Genomic DNA, 23,686 nt, shown 5'->3' on the forward strand with positions numbered 1-23,686 from the left:
AACTTCAGAATGTAGACTGACTACCAAACTGATTGTAATGCATAAGTTTGTTTGTTTGTTTTTGAGACAGGAGTCTCACTCTGTTGCCCAGGCTGGAGTGCAGTGGCATGATCTTGGCTCACTGCAACCTCTGCCTCCCGAGTTGAAGCGATTCTCCTGCCTCAGCCTCCTGAGTAGCTGGGATTACAGGCGCCCGCCACCATGCCTGGCTAATTTTTGTATTTTTAGTAGAGATGGGGTTTCACCATGTTGGCCAGGCTGGTCTTGAACTCCTGACCTCAAGTGATCTGCCCACCTCGGCTTCCCAAATTGCTGGGATTACAGGCGTGAGCCACTGCACCCAGCCATGTAATAAGTTTCAGTGAGTGAGTGGAGTGAGGGCTCGTTGGAGGGTGTGGATGGATAGATGGATGAATTAGAATTGTGGTTTGAGACCTTTTCTTCTTCTCTTTGTCTTCTTTCCCCTTTCTCATGCCTCCAGAATTAAAGATTGTAAAGAAAAATAAAGGGACATGTTTTTAAATATCTTAGCGATATCTTTGTTTTTTTTTTCAATGATGACACTCTTTGTGGCCCAGACCTTTTTAAACTCCCAAGGATTCAGATTTTGAAATTCCAGGTTTGCAAGATCATCTAGTACCTGCACTAGATTTTTAACTTAGGATACTCCAGGATATGCTTTAAATCTGTACCTTCTAATATGTAGCCACTGGCCACATGTGACTGTTGAGCACCTAAACTAGGACTAGTTCAAATTGAGGCATGCTGTAAGTGTGAAGTACACACCAGATCTTGAAGACTTAGTATGGAAAAAAAGAACGTAAAGTATCATTAATAATTTCTTTTTTTATTACATTTTAAAAGATAATATTTTGGATATATTAGATTAAATAACTTAAAATTAATTTTACCAATTTCTTTTTACTTTTTTATTATGGTTACTGGAATATTTAAAATTACATATGTGGCTTCTGTTATTCTATATTTCTACTATATTTCTATTCTATCAATATTTCTACTGAATATATAGAGCATTTTTCCCTTCCCTCTTCACTCTCCTACCCCCTTACGTTTTCGATCTAATCTCTTTAGATAGTAATGTACCTAGTAATGTATCTTCCAAATTGCTTAGGGTGTGTGGTATAGTGCTGCTTTTGAAATGGAGCAGTTAAGTCCCAACCTGGGATCTCCAGACTCTTAACAGTACTTAAAAAAAAAGAGAGGGACTAATAAAAAACATATTTGTCTATAAAGAAATGCACAGGCTATGTGAAAGGTAAGGTCATAATAAACCCAGCTGGAACTGTGTTAAATCTGTGCAGGATACTGATTGCCTGCTTCTGAACTGTGGGTATGGTTGGCTGTGGATAATGTAGAACATGTAAGAAATGATGGTCTGCTGCATGTACCAGGCCACATCTAAGAGTCTTATTGTTGAGCACAGCCACGTTTACACTGAATATAAACTTTATTCACCATTCCAGGCCTTGACCTTATATTCAGGAATGGCAGCCTGGCATGGTGAATAGAACTTATTAGGGTGCATCGTAGATTTGCTCAGTAGGGGCTCAGGAATTGACACAAATGCTGACGGAGTTGGAACAAGTAAATTATATGTCTGGAAGATAAATATTTAAATAATTAGATTAAGGGTGGAAATGATAAAAGTGTACTTTGTTATAAAGATTGGAGATCCCAGTAAGAGTAATATGCTCTATGAAAAATTATAAGTTCTTATATTACATTATTAGTTTATGAGTACTTGTTACTGTTTTCACATTTTTGCTTATACTCATATGGTACTCCTACTTTGCTGTACTCACACTGGTTTATCTCCCAAGCCTCAGGTAGATCATGCTTCCCTGACTCCCCCAGACAGGTTTTTCCTGTACCCTCAAAACATTTATCAATGTTCTCATTTTATATTTATGTGTAATTTTACATTATGTTCACCTTTCTCATAAATTTTGCCAGATCAGGAACCGTGTCTTTGGCCACTGTTACATCCCCAGAACGTTGACTAGTGTTTTATGAGTAGAAGTTGCTTTGTGAACATTTGTTTGGTTAATTAGGTACCAGTTTGGTAGCCAAAATATGATACTAAAGGTTTATATTGTGAACGTGGAACTGTATTGAAACGTTAATGTTATTGCTGCCATCCCCAGGGCAATAGTCTGACCTTGATTGACCTTCCCGGCCATGAGAGTTTGAGGCTTCAGTTCTTAGAGCGGTTTAAGTCTTCAGCCAGGTAAGAAGGAAAGAAGTGAAGTGGGCTTGTCTAGGTCTGTATCTGTATATCAAAGCCACTCATGTGATTTGCTCTGGTGGTGTTTGGGAGGCAGCGTGGTATCCTGTGGTAGACCTTGAGGTGACCTTGGGGTCAGCCAGTTCTGGGTTGCAAGTCCACCTTCACCTGGATGATGAGGATTTTATGGGATTAAAATGCTTAAAAAGTGTTTTTTAGTGTTTAGGAAATGTTAACCCTTCTTGTCATTGTTACTAAATGTTTGCATTTATTCTGAAGGTGAATTTAATAATGTATATGACTATTAAAATCTGAAAAAAGAATTTTAAAGCTGGGATGAATCCTAGCAGTTTTTAAATGCCAACATCATTTATATATATAGTGTTTTTTTTTTTTTTTTTTGAGACGGAGTCTCACTCTGTTGTCCTGGCTGGAGTGCAATGGTGTGATCTCGGCTCACTGCAACCTTCACCTCCTGGGTTCAAGTGATTCTCCTGCCTCAGCCTCCTGAGTAGCTGGGATTACAGGCACGCGCCACCACACCCTGCTAATTTTTCATAATTTTAGTAGAGATGGGGTTTCACCATGTTGGCCAGGCTTGTCTCGAACTCCTGACCTCATGATCCGCTGGCCTCGGCCTCCCAAAGTGCTGGAATTACAGGCGTGAGCCACTGCACCTGGCCCATATATATTCTCAAATTACGTAAAATTGATGTTTCAAGAAGTACAGAACAATATTTCCATATTTCTTTTAGTGTGTGCTCTGGTGTTACTGACTCTTAAGTTCTTCCCTAAAAAGTCTTATGCTGCAGTTTCAGATGCTTCTTTTTTGGTCTCTAACATTAATAAGAACTGAAGAGGAAAATCAGTATGCCACATTTCACTGATTTGAAGACACATTTTAATATCTCTGAATTTGGAATATATCTTATAGTTGATGGTGTCATAGTTTAATTGGCAGTATTTTCTCTTAGCGGTCCCTAAAATAATGTCTTTAATTGGCAGCATTTTAGTTTTGATGGAATGAAGTAGTAGATTCTTTGCCTTTTATTGAAGATGTCTAGACTGAAATTTCATTATTGCATGTTTGCCCACAAGATGGTGGTGATGAACAATTTGTCACAGATAAGAAAATTCCTTGGACAATTGAGACAAATCTAGAACTGGTAAATTTTGCCATAATTGGGTTTCTATTTCCAATTAAATTTTTTTTCTTTTTCTATTGCCAGTTCTAAATATTTTATGATTTGCAGTATAACTACTCTGTGATTCATGTATTTTGGGTAAATAAAACATGCAAAATATGAAGATAAAACTTAGTTCAAATAAATTATAATCATGATAACATGCAAATTGAAAAGACATTTACTATATTGGTATGTGACTTTTTTTTAATCCTGCTTTCTGGCTTCGCCAAGTTTCCCTAGTGGCTATTTTCCCTCTCCTGATTTGAACATATGCTGTTGCTGTTCTTATCATGGTTCCCCTCCCCCATTTTTTAAACATTGCCTATTTGATTGTCTGAAACCAATAATATCAGTTTCCTTTTCCTGAACCTTAAACACTTTAACTTTGATCTTCCTCACATCTTCCTTTTATTTATGCTCCTTTTTAACCCCCATCCATACTTTTTTTTCCTCTTACATTCAGTGATGAGAATTACCAGGATGCTTATGGTCTTTTGCTCCCCATTGCTTCTTGAATTTTACTTCTTCCCTTTAGATTCAGTTTTCTATCACTGAGTATATCTTTTAGAAGTGTTTCCAGAGAGGGTGATGAGTAGTCAAATGTTTTCAGTCTTTGTTCATTTGTAACTCTATTTGGCCAGCATTTTGGAATGTCTCTTTTAGCTGAGTGCAGAGTCCTGGGTGGCAGCCGCATCACTCCTGACCTCATCCATCTGTTGCAGATGAGAATGTTTTTGCCAGTCAGTCTAATTGTCATTTCACTGTAGTAAGTCTGCCTGATTTGACCTTCTATCCAGGGATAGATTTTCTTCTGTTCAAGGATGGATTTAGCTTTATCATTCTTGGAATTCAGTTGTGCTATTCCAGACCAAAGATTCTCCTCAGTTTTGGAAAATTCTCACCATCGTTTCTCCAGGTAGTGCTGTTTCCCCATGATCATTTCTCACACTCTGGAATTCTTATGAATGTTATTGAACCTTATTATTTTTGCCTTTCTTGTTTCCTCTCTATCGTATCTTCCAGATCTTTCTACTTCGCATATTGTAAGATTCCCTCAGATTTGTTTTCTAGTTTATTACATTATTTTCAGCTGAGCATGATCTCTGCTTAACTTTTCCATTGATTAATTAATATCATTTACTATATTTGTCTAAAATACTTACCTTTTCAAACCAGCCTGTTTCTTTTTATACTATTCTATTGTTTATTGTAGTTTGTAGTATTTTCTTAAATAATTTTAAACATTTACTTTATAGATAGCTTTATTATCTTAGTTTTGGGGTGCTGATTATTCTCTTTGGGGTACCAGTTATTCTCCCTCATAATTATTTTCTTCTGTGCCTTGTAATTTTTGCTCCAGAACCTTTCTTCAAGAGTGACACATCGTTGATATTGTGGTGGTTCTTTAATCCCGTAGGATATGAAAGCCTTGCTCCATAAGCAGTTCATAGTTCCTTCTGTTGGGGCCATAGGGCTTCAATAAGTCTGGCCCAATTTTTATGTAAACCTTTCCCCTTGGGGGTCTTATACCTGGAGAGAGTATAAATTCATACCCTATATCTGTGTGAGGCAGTGGAGGCCCGCTGTTTCTAAGGGAACTTTTTTTGCAAGCCCCGACCTCCCTGAGACTATTTTAAGTTGTAGGCTTTGTGCAGGGCATTCAGTTCTAGCTCCCCAGCTGCATGTTGGCCATTGCATGTCTCTTATCTCCACCTGGGCATTCAAACCCTTGTCCATAAGGCTTGTATTTTTTTTTTTTTTTTTTGAGACGGAGTCTCGCTCTGTTGCCCAAGCTGGAGTGCAGTGGCGCGATCTTGGCTCGCTGCAAGCTCCGCCTCCCAGGTTCACGCCATTCTCCTGCCTCAGTCCCCTGAGTAGCTGGGACAACAGGCACCCGCCATCACACCAAGCTATTTTTTTGTATTTTTAGGAGAGACAGGGTTTCGCCGTGTTAGCCAGGATGGTCTCGATCTCCTGACCTCGTGATCCGCCCGCCTCGGCTTCCCAAAGTGCTGGGATTACAGGCGTGAGCCACCGCGCCTGGCCGTTTTTTTTGGTTTTTTTGTTTTCTTTGAGATGGAGTTTCGCTTTGTCACCCAGGCTGGAGTGCGGTGGCATGATCTCAGTTCACTGCAACCTTCGCCTTCTGGGTTCAAGTAACTCTTCTGCCTCAGACTCTCAAGTAGCTGGGATTACAGGCTCCCGCCACCATATCTGGCTAATTGTTATATTTTTAGTAGAGATTGGGTTTCATCATGTTGCCCAGACTTGTCTCGAACTCCTGACCTCAAGTGATCTGCCCGTCTCACTGTGCTGGGATTACAGGCGTGAGCCACCGCACCCGGCCCCCTAAGACCTGTTGTCTGCAGTTTCCCTGGGCTGCTGCACTTTAGCTTTGATATCTCTTTGTTTCTGTCACATGAGGAGTCCCACTATGGCTGCCTTAGTTCAGGCCCTACCTGGTGACTGTGCTTCTAGTTCAAGCGCCCTCTAAGATTGCTTTGTCTTCCATTTAGGCACCAATATTCTTCATAAGACAGAAAAGCATGAACTCCACAGGTCATTGTGTCACGCCTCACTGTCTGACTTGGTTCTCCTTCATTTCCCCATCTCCCTGTGTACCAGCTTACCTTGCCTTCCCCAGGGAATGTGTTTCACATATTTGTGGCTTGAACATACTGTAGGCTGAGTATCCCTTATCCAAAATGCTTGGAACCAGAAGTGTTTTGGATTTTAGATTTTGGATTTTTGGATTGGGGATACTCAACCTGTACTTTCCAGACAGTCTGTGCCCCAATTTTTGGTCTAGCTAAGATTCAACTCAACTGTTACATTCTCCTTAAAGTTGCCTTTGACCTGGTCTCATTTAAATGATCTTTCTCTTTATTCCTGTTACACATGTGCATAGTTTTGTCTTGGCATTTATCATATGGTTCTCTATATGATGATTTGTCTTGGAGGACAGGCATCATTTCTTACTGTCTTTTTTCAGCTTCAGTCATTGATACACAGTAGCACTCAATAGTTCCTTGTTAAATGAGGATTTATGTTATATGATAACATATGCACAGACCTGCATGTGTGTCTGCTGAGTGTTAATCACCAAGATTGACTTTGAAGAAGTTCAGGATAGTTTTTCAAGATAATGATGTCCTGTTACACGTTCACATGCCACTTTTTCTTGTTTTCTCCCTCCAGGGCTATTGTGTTTGTTGTGGATAGTGCAGCATTCCAGCGAGAGGTGAAAGATGTGGCTGAGTTTCTGTATCAAGTCCTCATTGACAGTATGGGTCTGAAGAATACACCATCATTCTTAATAGCCTGCAATAAGCAAGGTGCCATCATGTTTTCTTGCAATAATAATTGAGTTTTTTGGGGATTGCTGCTACTAAGAATTATTTCCATTATTTACAGTTGTTATTATTGAGGATGAGATACAATTGCTGTAAAGAACTATAAATTGAAGGATTTTTAATCTTAAAATTTATTTCTACTCCTGCCTTTTCACCAGTCTTCTAACCAGAAGACCAAGGAATGATAACCAAGTGACTGCTAACTGATTTTTCTTTGATACAGTGTTTTTTCTGATTATAAATTATTTTACTTTACCAAGTTAAGTTCATCAGATTGACAATATGTGATATCAGATGCACAGTTTTGCAGGGTGGAGTTTCTGCTTTCAAACAAGTTTACTGTACAGCACATTTTATCAAGGGAAGTTTGCTGAAGTTGTTTTCTTTTAACCTGATAACCATTGAAAACTTTTCTAGTAATCCCCAATAAAATTGGGCTTCAGTTCCATTACCTGTACAATAAGACAGACTAGTGGATCTCTTCAGGTCTCTTTCAGATCTGAAATTCTGATTCTATGAAGAGTTCAAGGTATTTCTCAGAAGTGACCAGATAATATTGATAATGCCTTATTGGGAATGCAGTTATTAGCGTCATTACCTGACCTCTTTATTTCCCTGATTGAATATAAGGAAGGGAGTTATTGTTTATTTGCCATGGGCTTTGTGCCAAACCAGAGCTTGTTTCTTACCTTTAGTACACTTAATGCTTTAAATATATCGTCTTAGGATCAATTGGAAACATGCTAAGTTTACTTTAAAATGACAGATAGGGCACTGTCTTTTGGCATGTGAAGGCACTTCTCATAATCACAGCACTGGTAGGTTTTCTTTCTGTTAAACAGTAAACTTACATGTTTTGAATTGAAAGGTCTATAAGGTGTGGAGAACTTTAGGGAAAGCTAAAGTCAGTTTTAGGGTCACCAGCATAATATGTTTATAAGCATTATCTTGGGAAAGCCCCTAGTGCAAGTATAAAGCTTACTTTGATAGAGAAGGAACTAGTGATAAAAGGTCTTTTTTTAAAAAAAGAGAAAAACTTACTGGTTTAAATAGGAATTTTCCTTCTGTGTAAGAAGTCTTGGGGAAAAAACTCATTCTCGTTTAAACTACAACAGTGTCTTTATTTCTTTACAGATATTGCAATGGCAAAATCAGCAAAGTTAATTCAACAGCAGCTGGAGAAAGAACTGTAAGTGTGAAAGAGGCCTGTTGGTTAATTATATATCTTAACACTTAGACTGTAAGCAGCATATTCATGTTTCTTTTGTTTGGTTTTATGTGATTATCACAATTATAGACTGAAGATTAGTGTGATAAATATTTGTTAAATAATTTACAAAATAATGGAATCACAAAAACTTACTAGGGTGCTTATAGATATTTTAAAATTTCATGGAAAGAAGATTTTTTTGAAACCATAAACTTAATTTATTTTACCATTGTTACTAAATCATTTATAGTTGAAAGGTTTTAGAAGCTAAAAAAGTTTACATGCCAACTTGAGAACGGTGTTATTTCAGTGAGTGGAAGTGTTTGTTCACCACTCAATAATGCCTGTGAAGTGGTATTTAAGGATGCATGTAAATAATAAAAAATAAAAACTGAGAATCAGGAAAAAAGAAATTAAAACATTTAAAAGCCACTTTGGAAATTATTGACAGAATAAGAACAGAATACTGAGGAAGACTGCAAGTCTTTGATACTATATTGTAGCTTCTTAGATTGTTAAAATACTTGGCAATATTATATATCCTGCTTTGAGTGTTTCAAGGTTTGTAAATTGAGCTATAAGCTTTTGAATTTTAAGGCATCTAGCATGTCTTCTGCGTTATGCCAATTTGTAAGAGCTAGCCAAAAGCTGGTGTAGAAGAAATGATCAACATTTATAGTAAAGCAAGTTATGTTTTCTTCTTGCTTTTGTGTAAGGCCTTGAAAAGGATCTGATGAGGAAAAACTGTATAAATTCAACTTTTAGAAACTTTTCTCCCCACTATGACTTACTGACTCCCTTATTCATTTAAGAAGCACCTGTAGTGCATCTAGTGGATGCCAAGACTGCAGTTGGGAGCAGCTGTAGGAGGAAATGTGTTCCTGTACTCAGGAGCTTAGAGTCTGGTAGAATCAAGTCAGCTTCGGGCATTGGCAAACTCCTGCCTGGGCCTGCAAGCCAAGAGTAAATCGACATTTTTAAAGGGCAGGTAAAAAACAGAAGAAAAATATGCGATAAAATATTTAATTTCTGGCTCTTTGCAGAACAATTTTGCCAGCCCTGCCTATGCCATTTTCAGTGGTTCCTTTCCCGTCTGGAGCTGCGAGTTTATCACCCCGTCCTCCTGTGCTCTTGATGCTCACTCTCTTGGATTGTATCTGTTGCTGCCATTAGGTTAATAAGGACATTGGAACAATTGGATGGTTGGGTTTTTCTAAAAATTCTCTTGAAATTGTTGGGAATTGTTTTGGGGAAGCCAAAACTGTCATAATGTTATTTGTGAATCAGTCTTGGGTTATTTTTAACAGTACAGTCCAAGTCTCCCGTGGTTAAAACACATGTTTTCCATAGGCTGTTTGCTTTTCACTCTATAGACTTAGAGAAAAACAATACAGAAGCCAATCCTTTTTTAAAAGCATTGAAAGGCAATGCTTTCTTAAAAGGCAGTGAAACAAAATGTTGACAAGTTGTAAAGGTTAACATCAGTTAAAATTCGGAATCTGACTAATTTTAATCTCAGATTTATGAGAATTAGGCCCTGTTAGCTTAGAGGCATTTCATAGTCTCTCAATAACACGGTATATTATATTTACATGGCCTTGTGGCAAAAGCTGAATACATGTTTTACTTTTTTTCCTTAAAAAATTTTTATTGTAAAATATCTTACTCATAATAGTATATATGTCACATGCATTAAGCTTAAAAAATATTAAAATGAATACCTATGTACTCACCACCATGCCTAGAAGGCCCCTGTTTCTCCCCAAAAGCTTTTCCCTCAAGAGGTCAGCAATATCCAGTTTTGTATTGTTTTCTAAAAATACTTTTACAGTGTGTGTGTGTGTGTGTGTGTGTGTGTGTGTGTGTGTTCCTTCCTAAACAAGGTATTGCTTAGTTTTGCCTGTGGATTCTTCGCTAATTTTGAAGCAACTTTACAGAACAAGAAATGCTTTATTTTGTAAGAAAGAAGATTGGCAGCATGTATTCCTCTGCTTCTGGATAGCAGAAAGGGGAAGGGGAGGCCGACAAATGAGTGTTGCTTATGCACCCTTTATTAGGGCCAGCAGGTGGCAGTAAGGGGACTTACATTGGGAAGGTTTTGGTGGTTAAAGAGGTTGGATAATAGTAATTCTGCCCTAGTTAGAGATGAGAATCTGGAGTTGGTGGATTTCTAAACTCCATATCCAAATAGACTCAAGATAAAAATACATACCCTATCTACCCACACTTAACTTTCAGAAACTTACGTTTTTATAACACTTAAAGCATGTATTTTAAAAATATATTTTTAGACGGCTTCATTCAGGAGATCCTCTTAGAAGGGGGCCTTGGGCTGAAAGAAAGTTGGTGTGACCTGGTCTACTGCTGACCTGCCCTCTAGCCCTGTGAGGTCCGACCCCCCCAGCCCGCCCCACCTACCTCACCTCTCTGTCCAAGAGAGGGACTTATAAATGCAAAGGATTATTCAACAATCTTAATAGCATAATTGGCAATTCCATAGTTAAGTTTTAAATGAGTGCTGAAATGTTTAGAAACTAATATGATTTAATTGCTGTATAAAAATTTTGCCTCCTGACTTCTTTCCTTTTGCCCCACAGCAACACCTTACGAGTTACCCGTTCTGCTGCCCCCAGCACACTGGACAGTTCCAGCACTGCCCCTGCTCAGCTGGGGAAGAAAGGCAAAGAGTTTGAATTCTCACAGTTGCCCCTCAAAGTGGAGTTCCTGGAGTGCAGTGCCAAGGGTGGAAGAGGGGACGTGGGCTCTGCTGACATCCAGGACTTGGAGAAATGGCTGGCTAAAATGGCCTGAGAGGCAGCTCTAAAGCACAAGACCTGGATGTGTGACACACAGTTTTGGAAAAAGGTCTGTGGTAGTCTGGAGTTGATGAGGAAGGGGTACAAGATGTGGTTAGAAACATTTCTTTGTTCTGGAAACAAAGTACTGTTGAAACCAGCTTGGAATTTTTTTTTTTTTTTAAGTTCAGTTCTCCCTTATGGCTGCCTTTCAAACAAGTACCTTTTATCTGATGCCTGTATCTTCCCTTTGTTAAGGTGTAACTTGATGTAGGGTCAAGGTTTTTGTGACAACAGGCAGACTCCACACACAGAGGATATGATGAGAATATGGCCATCACCTGAAAAGTGTTCTTATCTTCTGTGCTTTTGGTCCCTGGAAACAAACCCGCCTATGTATGAAGCTAGTTGATTTCCAGTTGCACTATTTCCAGTTGCCTCTGAAGTTCACAGGCAATACATTGTCTAGTCCTTTGCGAATTTCTCTGATTTGTGGGCACAGTTATGAAGTTTCCCCACATGGGAAGACAGGTACAAAATAGCAGAGCCAAGCAGACAGTGGGTCTATTCTTCATTAGCTCAGTGACTTGTCCACACTCGTCTTAGCACTTATGTTTCAAAAGCTTGTCACAAACCCTTGGAGTCATTCCCAGATAATAGAACTGGAAATGATAAATCCCCTAATGCCAAGGGTCTAGTGTGTTCTTAGTGGTTATACTGGGAAGTGTGTGGAGATTTAGGTGCTGCTCTGCTGCTCTGGATGGCTGAAGGCTCCTGGGCCATCTTCATGTGCTGCTTGAAGAGCTCCTATTTTGTACTCCTGGCTAGAATGCTGTGGAACAAATACAAAGTGAAAAAAGTTCTCTGTAGATTTCTGAAGTGCATATTCATTGATGCCAAGAAAAAAAAAAAGTTGCCTTTTTGAAGTGATGTTTTTTGCTGTCTTCTTAAACACAAGGCTTTTTTGAATGATTAGTATATTTCATGGTAAAGAAAACAGTCTGTCTGGCTCAAAGCAATTAAATAGAATGTAATGGTGAGTACAAATGAGTGCACATGTCAGGACTCAGGTCTAACTCCTTGTCTCCTGAGCCTAAAGATTGCAACATACACAGGAACACACTCCTATTCCTACCCCACACACTCAGGGACAAGCCCAACTAAAGCTTACAAGGAGACCAGGGTGGCTCTGTCCAGGGGAGAAGCCAGTTATGGAACAGTGCATTGAGAGCCATGGTAGGAGAGGCCCACAGTTCTCTGGAGCATGCGGCAGGGGCACCCCACCTGGCCTTGAGGATCAGGGGGAGTCAAAGGATAAAGCATGGGGCTGATGACATCTGAGGGAGTGTGATCCTCCATGTATGGCCTCTGCCTGCTGTCTCACATGTCCCTTCTGGTGGTCACTTGGGCTCTAGGAGTATACGTCACCTCAGACCATCTGGCAGAAATACTCCAGGCTCCTACCCCAAAGCACATGTCAGCCTTGCTGCTGGAGCACGAAGACAATGTAAATGAAACATGAAATGGAGGAGTTGTGAGACCCTGACTCTGAGTCCTTACTTGAAAGCTGCTGCTGGTGTTCTGAGTGTCTTTTGGACTCTTATTTCTTGCCCTTTTCCTTATTAGGCAAGCAGTAACTTAGGAAGTAGGTAAGAGCAATAAATGTGACATGTTATGTCATCATAGTAGGAGCTCATGGGAATAAAAGTCAGTGGCTTGATGCTTCTATTAGAGGCATGTGTCCCTCTCAGCCTCTTTTCTTTTTTTCTGGTTAATATCTTACTTTATTGGAGGAAGCAGCACACCAGAAAAAGTGACTGAAGAAGGGCTGCAAGTTTGAGTTTGATTCAAGGCCTAAAGAAGGTCTTCCAAAAAAGGATAATTCTATCTGGAACACCGGTCTCAAATGTTAGTGGGCATCAGAATTACCTGCGATGCTTGTTAAACTGATTTGAGGACCCTACTCTCAGACAATTTGATTCAATAGCAAGTCTGGTATTGCCTCAGGAATCTGCATGCTTAATAAGTCTTTTGTCAGTCGCATGGCACCCCTAGAGATGATCTGGCCTGGAGTGTCACGTGTGCCTTTACTTTGTTTTTAAAGTCTCTTGGGGCACACACCCTGCTGAGTTTTTCTGACAGGGTCAAGTCAGCAGGCATGGGAACTCTGACCTTGCTTCTTACTCCTGTACTAGTAGCAGGCATTCTGTTCTTGTGGCTTTGGGCCAGGATGAGGTCATGGTGACTAGTCTTTGGGAACTGGGAAGGGTTTTGATGGGAGGTCAAATTTGCTCTCTCCACTCAGGTGGTGCCCTCTTGTGGCCCTGAGGGCATTTGACTAAAGTAGGCCCATTTCGTGAGATGGGCAGGTGTGGCCAGAGTAGAAGGATGGATGTCAGGTCTTGGAGATGGGCCAACTAGGCACGACTGTATGACATAGATGAGACACTTGAGCTTGAAACACCTTGGGAACATGGCAGTGTATGGACACCGAGACCTCCTAGGACAGCAGCTGCCTAATGCAAATGACCCTGTTCCCTGCTAAGGCTGCAGTGAGATGCCCTCATGGAGAGGCAGCTGTGATGAGTGAGCCCCAGGCACTCTGTTGGTGAATATGTCCACTTCTGGAATGGAATCTCCCAGTGGGTATGGACACGGGCAGACCCAGAGGGGTCTAAGCACTGCACTATTTCTTCCTTTGGCTCCTCTCCAGTCCGGGCCTTGGTAGCCTCTCCACTACCAGGTGCCTGACAGTCCACTGGGGGTTCCTAATCAACAGCAGCTGCTGTTGGTGGGGAGTCCCTGGGGTCTGTCACTTCTTCCCACTGCCTCTGTCTCAGTGCCTCCTGGGCTGTCAGTGTTCCCCTGTGGTCCTGCCTTGTATGAAGCGCTGGCCATGCTCTGTTGACTTAGATCATTTCAGCCAGTCTATGCTTTTTCTTGTTTTTGAAGTTTTGGGTTCAGCACAATTGTCAAAGCTTCAGTTGGCTCATGCCTGTCCTCACCTGAAGGCCATCAGTGGCAATTAAGATGCCTATCTCTTTATCTCATCCCTTCACACATTTAAGGAAAGGTGATCACCACACCTACCTTCATTTAAACGCGCAGGAAAACAATCCCACTTCCCTTCAACTGTAAACCTCGAGAAACTTGACTGCTCACAAGAGCCTTGTACGCATTTATCCATTGGGTAAAGGCCACGCCTTGCAGCAGACCATGGAAATACTAAACAAAACGCAATTCCTGCTTTAGAGGCTAGTAGCCCCATTCTGAGGTTAAGAAATGTGCCCTTTCAGTGTGGTTTCCCTGCTCTCTCAGTAGTGTGAGCTCCATCACTGCTGCACTTGACTCCTAAGCGCTGTGTGGGCTTGTGGTCAGCTGCCAGCCATGCAGCCCCAACGGGACTGCCACTTTTCCACTGGCCTCTGAAGTGCCAGTGTTCCCATGATGCTGATGTGTGAGGCACATGGCCATGTTCTGTTGACTTGAATATTGTTTCAAGGGTTTTTTTGTTTTGTCGAGACAGAGTCTCACTCTGTCGCCCAGGCTGGAGTGCAGTGGTGCTGTCTCGGCTCACTGCAACCTCTGCCTCCCGGGTTCAAGTGATTCTTCTGCCTTAGCCTCCCCAAGTAGCTGGGATTACAGGCGTGTGGGACCACACCTGGCTAATTTTTAGTATTTTTAGTAGAGATGAGGTTTCACCATGTTGGCCAGTCTGTTCTCAAACTCCTGGCCTCAATGTCTCTTCTAATCAAAGATGGCTTCCTTGAGGTGGCAGCAGATTGGAGGGTGTTCTGGAACCTTTATAAGCTTTAAAAGGAAAGGTAATTAATGAAGTTGGACTTGAAGAAGAGTGAGATTCCCGGGCTAGGGCAATTTACCTAATCTTGGCCTTTGTTCCTCTTTGGATTGGTCCCAGAACTGTGCTGGCTTTCTGAGCATCTTTTAGCCTGGAGATAACTGAGACCTGGAGGGGCCACTAAGGGATGTTCCTAACTGGTGTGGGGTGGGGCTGGGGATGGAATATGGCAGCTAGATGTTGTCAAAGGTCATTATAGTTCACCTTAAGTTCTTGCCTTTAAATGGCTTTCTGAAAATCACCAGAAGCATGAGAGATCCAGTCCCTGTACCCTCTCCCTCCTTCCTAATCCCCTAGCCATGGCAAGCACAGAGTGGGGATGAAGGAATATATCGTACCCCTGACTCAGTTCTGCCTGGAGGCTCCCTTCCCATCAGCCTTTCAGCAGAATGGAGATTAGGGGAATGCGTGTGGATTTACTCTCATGAGTGTGTCCCATCTTTACCCCTTCGGAGTTGGTGGACAGCCCAACTCCACCAGTAGGAGGAAGAAGCAAAGCAGCAAAGGGCTTTAGGTAGTGGACATACCACCCAGGCATGACAAGAGGGACTCTGTGGAGCACACACTTCAGGAACTGTTTTTGAACCCCCCCATTTATGACTGCACCACTTAAACACAGACAAGAAGCTTTGTTTTGAGAATTAGGACAGTTTATTGTTTGACCAACATGCTGAGTCTTTTCCACATTTTACACAGTTTAATGTGAAATCAACATGGCGGCTATGTCTTCTGAGCCCATAACAGATGGAATTGCCACCCTCTGTGCTCCTCACAGCCAATCACTTTAAAGGGATGGGTGAGGGGAAAGTGAGGGGAGAAGTGGACACACACCGCGAGATGCAGGCTGGCCTTCAATGCTATGGAGGCTTCCCACCTCCTGAAGGAACCATCTAAACCCCTGCTGCAAGGATTTCCTGATGAAACCACACACTGCTGGGAGTGCCAACCAGACAGGGGTCTGGAGTCCAAGGAGTGCACATTGAGATCCCAAGGTTTTGGAACACCTAAATAGTTCATGTCAAACAAAAATTCAAAGGGTGTCCTGATCTGTGTGGGTGCCCATGACAATCAGAGTAGACTTGGGGACTGGCCCTTGTGCAGCAGAGGAGCCCAAAATACCACCAATATTCTCACTCATATGCTGGGAAGGACCTAGTGTCCTAACCAAAGAATAGAGATGGTCTGAGGAACACACACACCCACACACAGCAGTCCTTGCTGTGTAATAAATATGGAGTCACATTTGTTCACACACAGGGCAGCAATGGATGAAAAATGGAAACTTCACTGGTTCTGATCACTCCTAACTTGCTGGGTGATCCTAATAAGCAAGTCGCCCTTCTCCATCCTGGTTTTCCTGCCTGTAGACAGGAAAAGTTGTGAGAGCTCTGCTTCACATAGCTGTAACAAGGTGACAATGCCTCACATTCTTTGGGGAGAGGTAGTTCGGAAACGAGTGGGCACACAATCTGCTCGGTTGATGCACACAGACATCCTTCTGTTCAGCTGCCCCTCAAGTGGCTCAGACACGCCTCACTGTCCTCGGCTACCTGGTCCCATCTCATCCTGACATCCTCACCTGCCTTCCATCTTGTGAAGGAATGAGGCTGCTCCACCTGCAGGATGCTGAAGCCAGGAGGGCCATCCCTTTATTGTCACAACTGGTATCCCAGGGCAGGGCCTCCCCGCACTGGCTAGCCACCAGGATGATGCAGACGTTGCACCTCAGATGTGTCTGCACTCTTAACTACCACCATTTCAATCCTTGTTTCTGTTGCCAGAGATACTGAAACTGGCCTGGCCATTGCTCCCCTCAGACCTGGGAACATGACTGAATGTTTAAGGATGACAACAAGAAGAGAGCAGCGATAGATAGCAAGGAGGCCTCTGACCAAGGGAAACTGCTGCCAACAGCTACCAAGCCAACTAGCCTTGGATCACACAACTGCAGCCATGGTGCTCATGATTCTGATGTCATACCTTCATGTTGATGTATGTATGATCACCCAGCAAGTTAGGAGTGATCAGAACCAATGTGTTTCCACTTGTAAATAAGCTGTTTGCTTTTTCCATCTTACACTGAACTTTCCTGATGCCTGCAGAACAGGAGCTTTGTTGATAAGCTTTTAAGATTCACCCCCTTCACTCCCACCATCCCCAAAAAAGAAGGCCAAGAGGATCCTGCTAATCTGCCAGGTCACGTCTAGTCTTTGGGGAGAGGGACTGAATTGCTCAATTGAGAACATTTCCTCAAAGGAATCCTCCAATTTGCCCTCTGCTAACCCATCTGGATTCAGCAAAGATGCAATGCTCTTGCTGGGGTGCTGAGGCAATGCCATGACATCTTCTTCAAGAGCACCTAACAGTTTATTATGGAACCTTAACTCTGTGCCAATTCTACCTGCAAGCAAGGGGACAGGGATGGTGCCTGCTCAAGACAAAAATCAGGGAACCAACAACTTCTGAAAAAGAGGTCTGGCTGCCTTTCCACACCCCAGGAAGGGAGGGGTGGAAACCGCACGTGCCGAAGGGAGCGCCATGGAACCGCTGAGATGGGAGGATGGGAGGAAGCCACCCTCAGCCTCAGAGGCCAAGGGGCTGGGGAGAACCCAAACTCAAAGAGAGGATGTTGTGTGCATGCTAGGAAAGGCAGGACTCACTAAGGCCATGTCAAACCAAATGCTATCTTTTACTGCTCCTCTAGGCCAGGATGGAAACACAGTCCACGGTGCCTTGGATGTGTGTGCCCCTGAGAAGGGAACTGAGTTTCTACTGTTTTATGGGATGTTTTTTTAAAAAAGCTAATCTTTAGTGCCAAGAAAATAAAAATCTACCATACGTTCATTCACTGAGACCCAGTGCAGATCCCTGTAAATAGGGCGGTCTCAGAGGCCACAGGTGATGGCCCCTGCTGCCAACCAGGCAGGACACTGTCATGTGGACTCCTGTAAATTCTCTCGAAGGTAAGTAAGCACTCTTCCAACAAGCACCACTTGGGGGTGTGCCCATGGTGGGGGGACACTGGCCCACACAGGCATGCACACCCGTGCATATAAAGTACATAGAGAAATGGTGGAGATATTCCCGTGGGCTATGTTTGCCTGTAGTTTAACACAACTATGCATTATTTTATTGATGGCAAGACAATCACAAGTTATTTGACAATATTAAGTCTTATTTCAACACGTTGCAGTACTTTTGAATTTCCAAAACTTATCACAATGCAAGTTCCAACTTGAGAGCAGGAGAAACAAGAATATACATTGAGCACATGTATCTCCGTGAGGATGTGTTTGTGGAAGGTGTATACACAAGTCTATCTCTATATATAATTATGTACACACATATAAAAACTAAACACATGACATCTGAAACACGTTCAAACATTGGTCCTTGCCTTCTGCAAGAGGTGCTCAGTGGGATCCTGCTTCCTCTCTTCTTCACCTGAAGATAAATTCCTTGCTAGAGATGAGCTCTGGCATACAGCCTCCTAGGCAGAGGGTGTGTGGCAGGCCCACTGCACAAATATCAGTCCTGCCAGATTCTGCTGCACTTACTGCCTGCCATTTCAGATTAATTTCTGAGAAGTTTCAAAATTCATTCCAACGACCTTGTGGAGTTCAGCCCACCATACCCCAGATGGTCATTCATCCCATCTATGACATGCCCAGCAGCAGCCTGGAGGGAGAGCCAATGACAGCAGGGAGGGTGGGGTTTACATTTTGGCCAGACTCACTGCCCATTGCACCTGGCTCTGTGCAGGCTCAGGGCAGTGAGTCTGAGTCTATTTGGAATGCTGGCCAAGTAGGTTATATCACTTAGTGGGAAGAGAGAGTTCTCTTCAGAGACTTTGCAGATTCTCAGGACTAAGCCATTCTCAGGAATGAATCAAAAATGGAAGAGATGGCTCTCTGGGGGCAAGTCCTAGTGCCCTGGGCAGCCTTCTGGAGACCCCACCTGAACCACATCCTCAGGTGACCACAGCGCAGCCACAATAGCCACAAAGATATGTCCACAAAGACTTCAACTGTGTCATGCCACTGGGGTGAAAACATAGCAACAAATCAGCTTTTCCAGAAAGCACTCAACAATATTAGCAGCTGAGGCTCTAAGAACATGGATCTTTCAAGGTGGTGGTTCTGCAGACAACACCCCCCCGCCCCATCACAAAGGATCAACTCCAGGTGGTCCAGCTTCCCTGACATCCAGGAGGAAGGCTTCAGGATGGCACACTGCCCAACATCACACACTGAGTTTCTTAGACTTGGCCCAGGCATGTGTACTGACTGCTGGGTGGGCTGGTTAAAATATTTTCAGAACTACACATGGCACCCCAGTCTATAAACCACGCACCACGCAGCTGCAATTGCCAACAGCACCTCGTCCTTCTGATGGCCTCTTGCTCTGCCAATCCCTGAGGGCACAGAGAACACAAGGTTGCCTGTACCCTCAACCCCCTTCAAGGCTTTTCAGGGAAGGAGAAGGAGAGGTGGGAGCAGTTCCCCTGGGGGCTGCTGCCGGGCTGCCTAGAGCCCACAGACCTTGGTCTCAGCTCCACACGAGGTTGACGACCCACTCTGGCCATGGAAAGACAAGAGTCAGAGCTACCTTTTCAGAGGCTGATGTGTTCAACCAATGTTTGATTTAACTGGAGTAGGGCCTACAGAGTGGGGCCAGATGGCCCCAGACTGAAGCCTAATTAATTTGCTCAGTTAATTGTTTTAATTTATTGGGCTGGGGATGGGAGGAAGGCAGAGGTGATGAACGGTTCAAAGAGAACAGGAAGGAGGAGGTGTGTGGAAAAGGTTCTCTGTAAGTTTACAAATATACAAAAACAAAAAGCACATCTTTCAAATAAAAATGACTACATTTTTATCTGGCAAAAAATTGTATACACATGATTTAAATTTTTTTAAATTTTAACAGTTTTTGGCAATCTTAATAAAGTACAATATATTACAACCAAACCAAAAAATAGTTGTTTAAGTAACAGCTGTTAAGAGTGATGTGATCCCTGATGCCCAGCCTCCCTCCCCATCCCACCCTACTCCTAAAGACAGAGAGAAAAGAAAAATCCTCCCATCTTGATAACTCGGTTCCCTCCCCCCTTAGGAAGCTAGCCAATAGGAAGCAACACAACAAGCAAGGAGTGTCATGGGAAGCCACAGGTCGGCTCTGCATTAGCAGGAGCAGCCGCCCTCGCTGGCCGGGGGCTCCTGGGGTTTGTCCAGCTTGATGTCGATCACTGCAGGGGGACGGGCTAAGGAAGATGACTCTCCTGGACAAGCTGCCACCCCACTTAGCCCTGTGCACTGTACCCTTTGGCTACTGCTCTGTTTCTCTGCAAACACCTAGGGACTTGGCTCTTGGTTTGGCTGGGCTAGGAAGGATGCAATACCAACTCCACCTTGCCTCCTCTTCCCTTCACCCATCCACTTCCCCCAGCGCCTGTCCACCCAAGCAAAGCCTGTCTTGCCTGGGCCGTGGGATCACCATCTATACCAAGGCCAGGGAGTCCCTTTCCCAGAAGCCTTCCCTTGACCAGTGCTCAAATGCCAGCTCCCAGCCCTGGCCTCAGCCCAGTTACCTGTCAGCCCCACTCAAAGTGCAATGGAGATGAAGAGCCTGCTGGGTTCACATCTCAAAGCACAGGGGTATGTGGGCCTTGCCTAATTGGCAGCAGGAGCAAACCCTTCAAGCTTTAGTCAGAACACATCACTTAGATCCTGAGGATGGTTATTGTGAGAAGCCACATCCATGGGGCCTAAGCACAGCCCCCTCGCCAGCCCTTTCCACTGGTGCCCTCGGGGGCTGTGGGCTAAAGAAGCACTTACCAGAACCACCACAGGGACTGGTTCCAAATGCACAGCCAGGCTGGCCCTCTGCCTTCCTCATCGGGCTCAAAACCAACACTGTGAGATTTTAGCCTTACATCAAACCAGACCTAATTATAGCTGAGGATCAGGCCCTTTGATACCTCACAGAATTGCTCTTCCTGGACAGGGATTGCCTTAAGACGGGTGTGTGGGGTGCGGTGGTATAAGAAACACTGTTTTGGAACTTCTTGCTGGCATCCTAAGGATGCTTTTGTGGCTCCTATTTGAGGACAACAGAAGAGGTTCTTTTGTTTTAAGTATTATGAAAAGCCATGCTTCTCCTCAAGTTCACATTTTCTTTCCTTGCCTTGGCTGTGAGGATGCTCAGAGCCAACTTTTTGGCCACCTCTAACAACCATGCAGCCATGGCATATATTTTGAGTATGACTTTATCTCTGACTTTTCTTTGCTTTTCCTACCTTTATTTTCCCCGTGTGTGTGTACACACATACACATACAACTTTATCTTGTGTGTATGTATATGTATCTTATACCATGGCAGCCTATAAATGAGTAAATAGATAATAAGCCAGTGCCTTCCTTCCCACTGCCCACTGCAGCCCACCTTTTGTTCTCTCTACTCTAGTCAAGCAGCCTGCTTCTCTACTGCCTATCATTTTTGGTAAACCCACTGCCAGGAATGCCCTGCTGTTTCTCTCTGCCAGCTGCAGTTCTATGGCCCATGCCGGCAGTGCAGTCCTGTTCTGTATTGCTGGCCTGGGCACAGGCCTCCTTGAGGTCTCCTGGTCTTCTCTGAGTGCCCCTCTGAGCCCAGCCAGCTCTCTCTCAGCATGGTGGCTTCCCAAAGCCAGCTCTGGTGACAATCATGTCACACTCTGCTACAGAAACAAAGTGTCCACGGATTTCTCACTCTGGCATTTAAGGCCTCCCCATTTAGGGTCACCCCAAGCACCTGTTGACGCTAGCTCATCCCCTTCCCTCAATCACACACCAAGGCTCCACCAACCAGATTTTCCCTGCTTTAAACACGTCCTATGCTTTCCTTCTTTCCTTTGTTCATGCTGTTCTTTCCTTCTAGAAGTGATGCTCCCTCCCCCACACCCAGCCTTCCTCCCCATCTCCACCTGTAAAAATGTCCTCATTCCTTGGGCCAGGGTGCACGCATTAGTGGCCTCTCCTGCTGAGCCCTACCTCACTTCCACATTAGACCTCGTGCAGTGGGGAGTAAAAGAGCCACCTTCCAGCTGGGAAGCTGAGGTGCCCAGGTACAAACCCAAGGCTGTCTTGACCCCAGCCTTCTACTTTCACTGACCTGGCTGTGCTAAGCCCCTTGTGGACGGGCTTCTCAAACTCAACACTACTGACATTTTGGGCCAGACAATTCCTTGTTATGAGGGCGTCCTGTGCACGGAGGATGTTCAGAAGCATCCCTGACCACTATCTATGAGATGCCAGTTAAACCCCATTCCCCCTCCCCCAATTTATGGTGAGCCAAAACGTCTGAAGACATTGCCAAATGTCCCCTGTGGGGAGGGGAGGGAAGGGCTATCAGTCCTGGTTGAGAACTAGTGGTCTAGCTTGAAGGTTGGCCACTGTTACAGCATTACGTTCTGCCCAGTATTGAAGTCACCTACGACCACTAAAAAAATCTCATGCGCAACTTGATCACAATACTTTTGTACACTGCACAGCAATAGTTCTCAAATGGATTGCATCAACATTTTCTGGGATGTTTGTTAAAAATATGTCTCACTGGGTCCTACCTTGGTAGATGTGGGGATGGGCCCCAGGTGTGTGTTTTTAACAAGTTCTTTGGAGAGTCCCAATGCACAGACATCCGGGAAACCAATCCTACTGATACTTCTAGAACAGCACTGTCCAAAGAACTTTCTCCGATGATGGAAATATTCTATATCTGCACTGTCCAAGATGTCACCATTAGCAACATGGGCAACTGGGCACTTGCAAAGATGCTAGTGCAAGTGAGGAAATGAACTTTTAATTCAACTGAATTTTAACTAATTTAAGTCGGAACACCCACATGTGGCTGCAGAATTGGAGAGCACAGGCCCAGCTCTTCCGCTAGGAGCCTTCCCAAAGGCTCTCATTTAATGACACCTCCTTCCTTGTTACGCCACATGCTGCTGAAATGCAGTGCTCAGGGGCTGCCCGCTGATTGAGAGGATAGGGAAGAATGACTGGACCCATGTCTAAATAATGTCCCAGAAGGGGAAACTCACGGTTTCTCACAAGCCTCAAGAGGTTAGATATGTGCCTTTCCGGCAGGCATGGCCAGAGCACACCCGCCTCTTCCCTCTGGGTCAAGTGTGGCCCATCACGGGCCACATTCAGTGCCCAATGTCCCTTCTCCCTGGTTCCTGGAAGTGATGGGTGGGCCCAGACAGCCTGTCACAAACTTACCCCCTACTGCTGGATATGCTTCCCCAATCCCAGTGCCTCTGACTCTACTGCAGCACAATCCTGTCTGTATCTGGAATGTCAAAGCACACCACAGCCCCATCAGAGAGTGCAACAGGGCTGTGGAATCCAGTCATTTGGATGTGGTTCCAGCTCTGAATTAAGGAGCTGGGAGGCCTTGAGCATGCTCTATCTGGTTTGCGGCATCACTGTCCTCACCTGCTTAGAGCCACTTCATGAAGTGCCCACACTACTGCTGTTTCTTTGCGTAAGCCAGCCTTGTTCAGAAACAGTCTGGGGCCCATGTGATGGGCGCATACTGTATTTGGGTAGAAAGTGGGGGTTGGGGGGTTGTGTATGTAGAACCAGTAAGGGGCTTATGGCTCTACCATTTGGTGGCCCCTTGGCTCCTACTTTGTTGAGAGCAGACCAGTGGAGGGTGCTGCTGGGCAGAAGTATTGGCCAGAGCGGCCCTGAGGGGTCCTCCTGTCTTGAACGTGAAGAAGAGGTGCAGCAGCCCCCCATCTAGACCTGCAAGCAGCAGACGGAAACCTCAAGCCACACGTTCACCAAGTCCTGAGCCGAGCAAGTGAGGCCAGGTGTGAACAGTTTATACAGCGCCACAAAGCAGTGCTTCCGTGTGGCTGCTCTCAATGTGGAACACAATTATGAACATGACCCCAAAGCACACACCTTCAAAACACCTGGATTTGGACTGTGAGTAAGCAGAAATGCCAACACCCCACCCCGAAAGAAGCAGAATGACGGCTGCCTCTGCCTGG

At 44.0% G+C, this 23,686-nt stretch overlaps 2 protein-coding genes across 3 annotated transcripts in view; one reads left to right on the plus strand and one right to left on the minus strand.

The window, feature by feature from the left end:
* Positions 1-11,716, plus strand: part of SRPRB (SRP receptor subunit beta) — a 30,507-nt gene extending 18,791 nt beyond the window's left edge. For both annotated transcript variants that reach the window (XM_008976092.5, XM_055110478.2), the window contains 4 exons: positions 2,166-2,248; positions 6,631-6,767; positions 7,920-7,974; positions 10,593-11,716. In XM_008976092.5, coding sequence (XP_008974340.1) covers positions 2,166-2,248; positions 6,631-6,767; positions 7,920-7,974; positions 10,593-10,806 — 489 coding nt within the window. In that variant the 3' untranslated portion in view covers positions 10,807-11,716. The remainder of the gene's footprint in view (positions 1-2,165; positions 2,249-6,630; positions 6,768-7,919; positions 7,975-10,592) is intronic.
* A 3,561-nt stretch (positions 11,717-15,277) lies between these two features.
* The window catches only part of RAB6B (RAB6B, member RAS oncogene family), a 71,782-nt gene continuing 63,373 nt past the window's right edge, over positions 15,278-23,686 (minus strand). The window contains exon 8 of the mRNA XM_003822506.5: positions 15,278-19,894. Coding sequence (XP_003822554.1) covers positions 19,830-19,894 — 65 coding nt within the window. The 3' untranslated portion in view covers positions 15,278-19,829. The remainder of the gene's footprint in view (positions 19,895-23,686) is intronic.

This window comes from Pan paniscus, chromosome 2 (assembly GCF_029289425.2).
Source record: "Pan paniscus chromosome 2, NHGRI_mPanPan1-v2.0_pri, whole genome shotgun sequence".
Taxonomy (NCBI): Eukaryota; Metazoa; Chordata; class Mammalia; order Primates; family Hominidae; genus Pan; species Pan paniscus.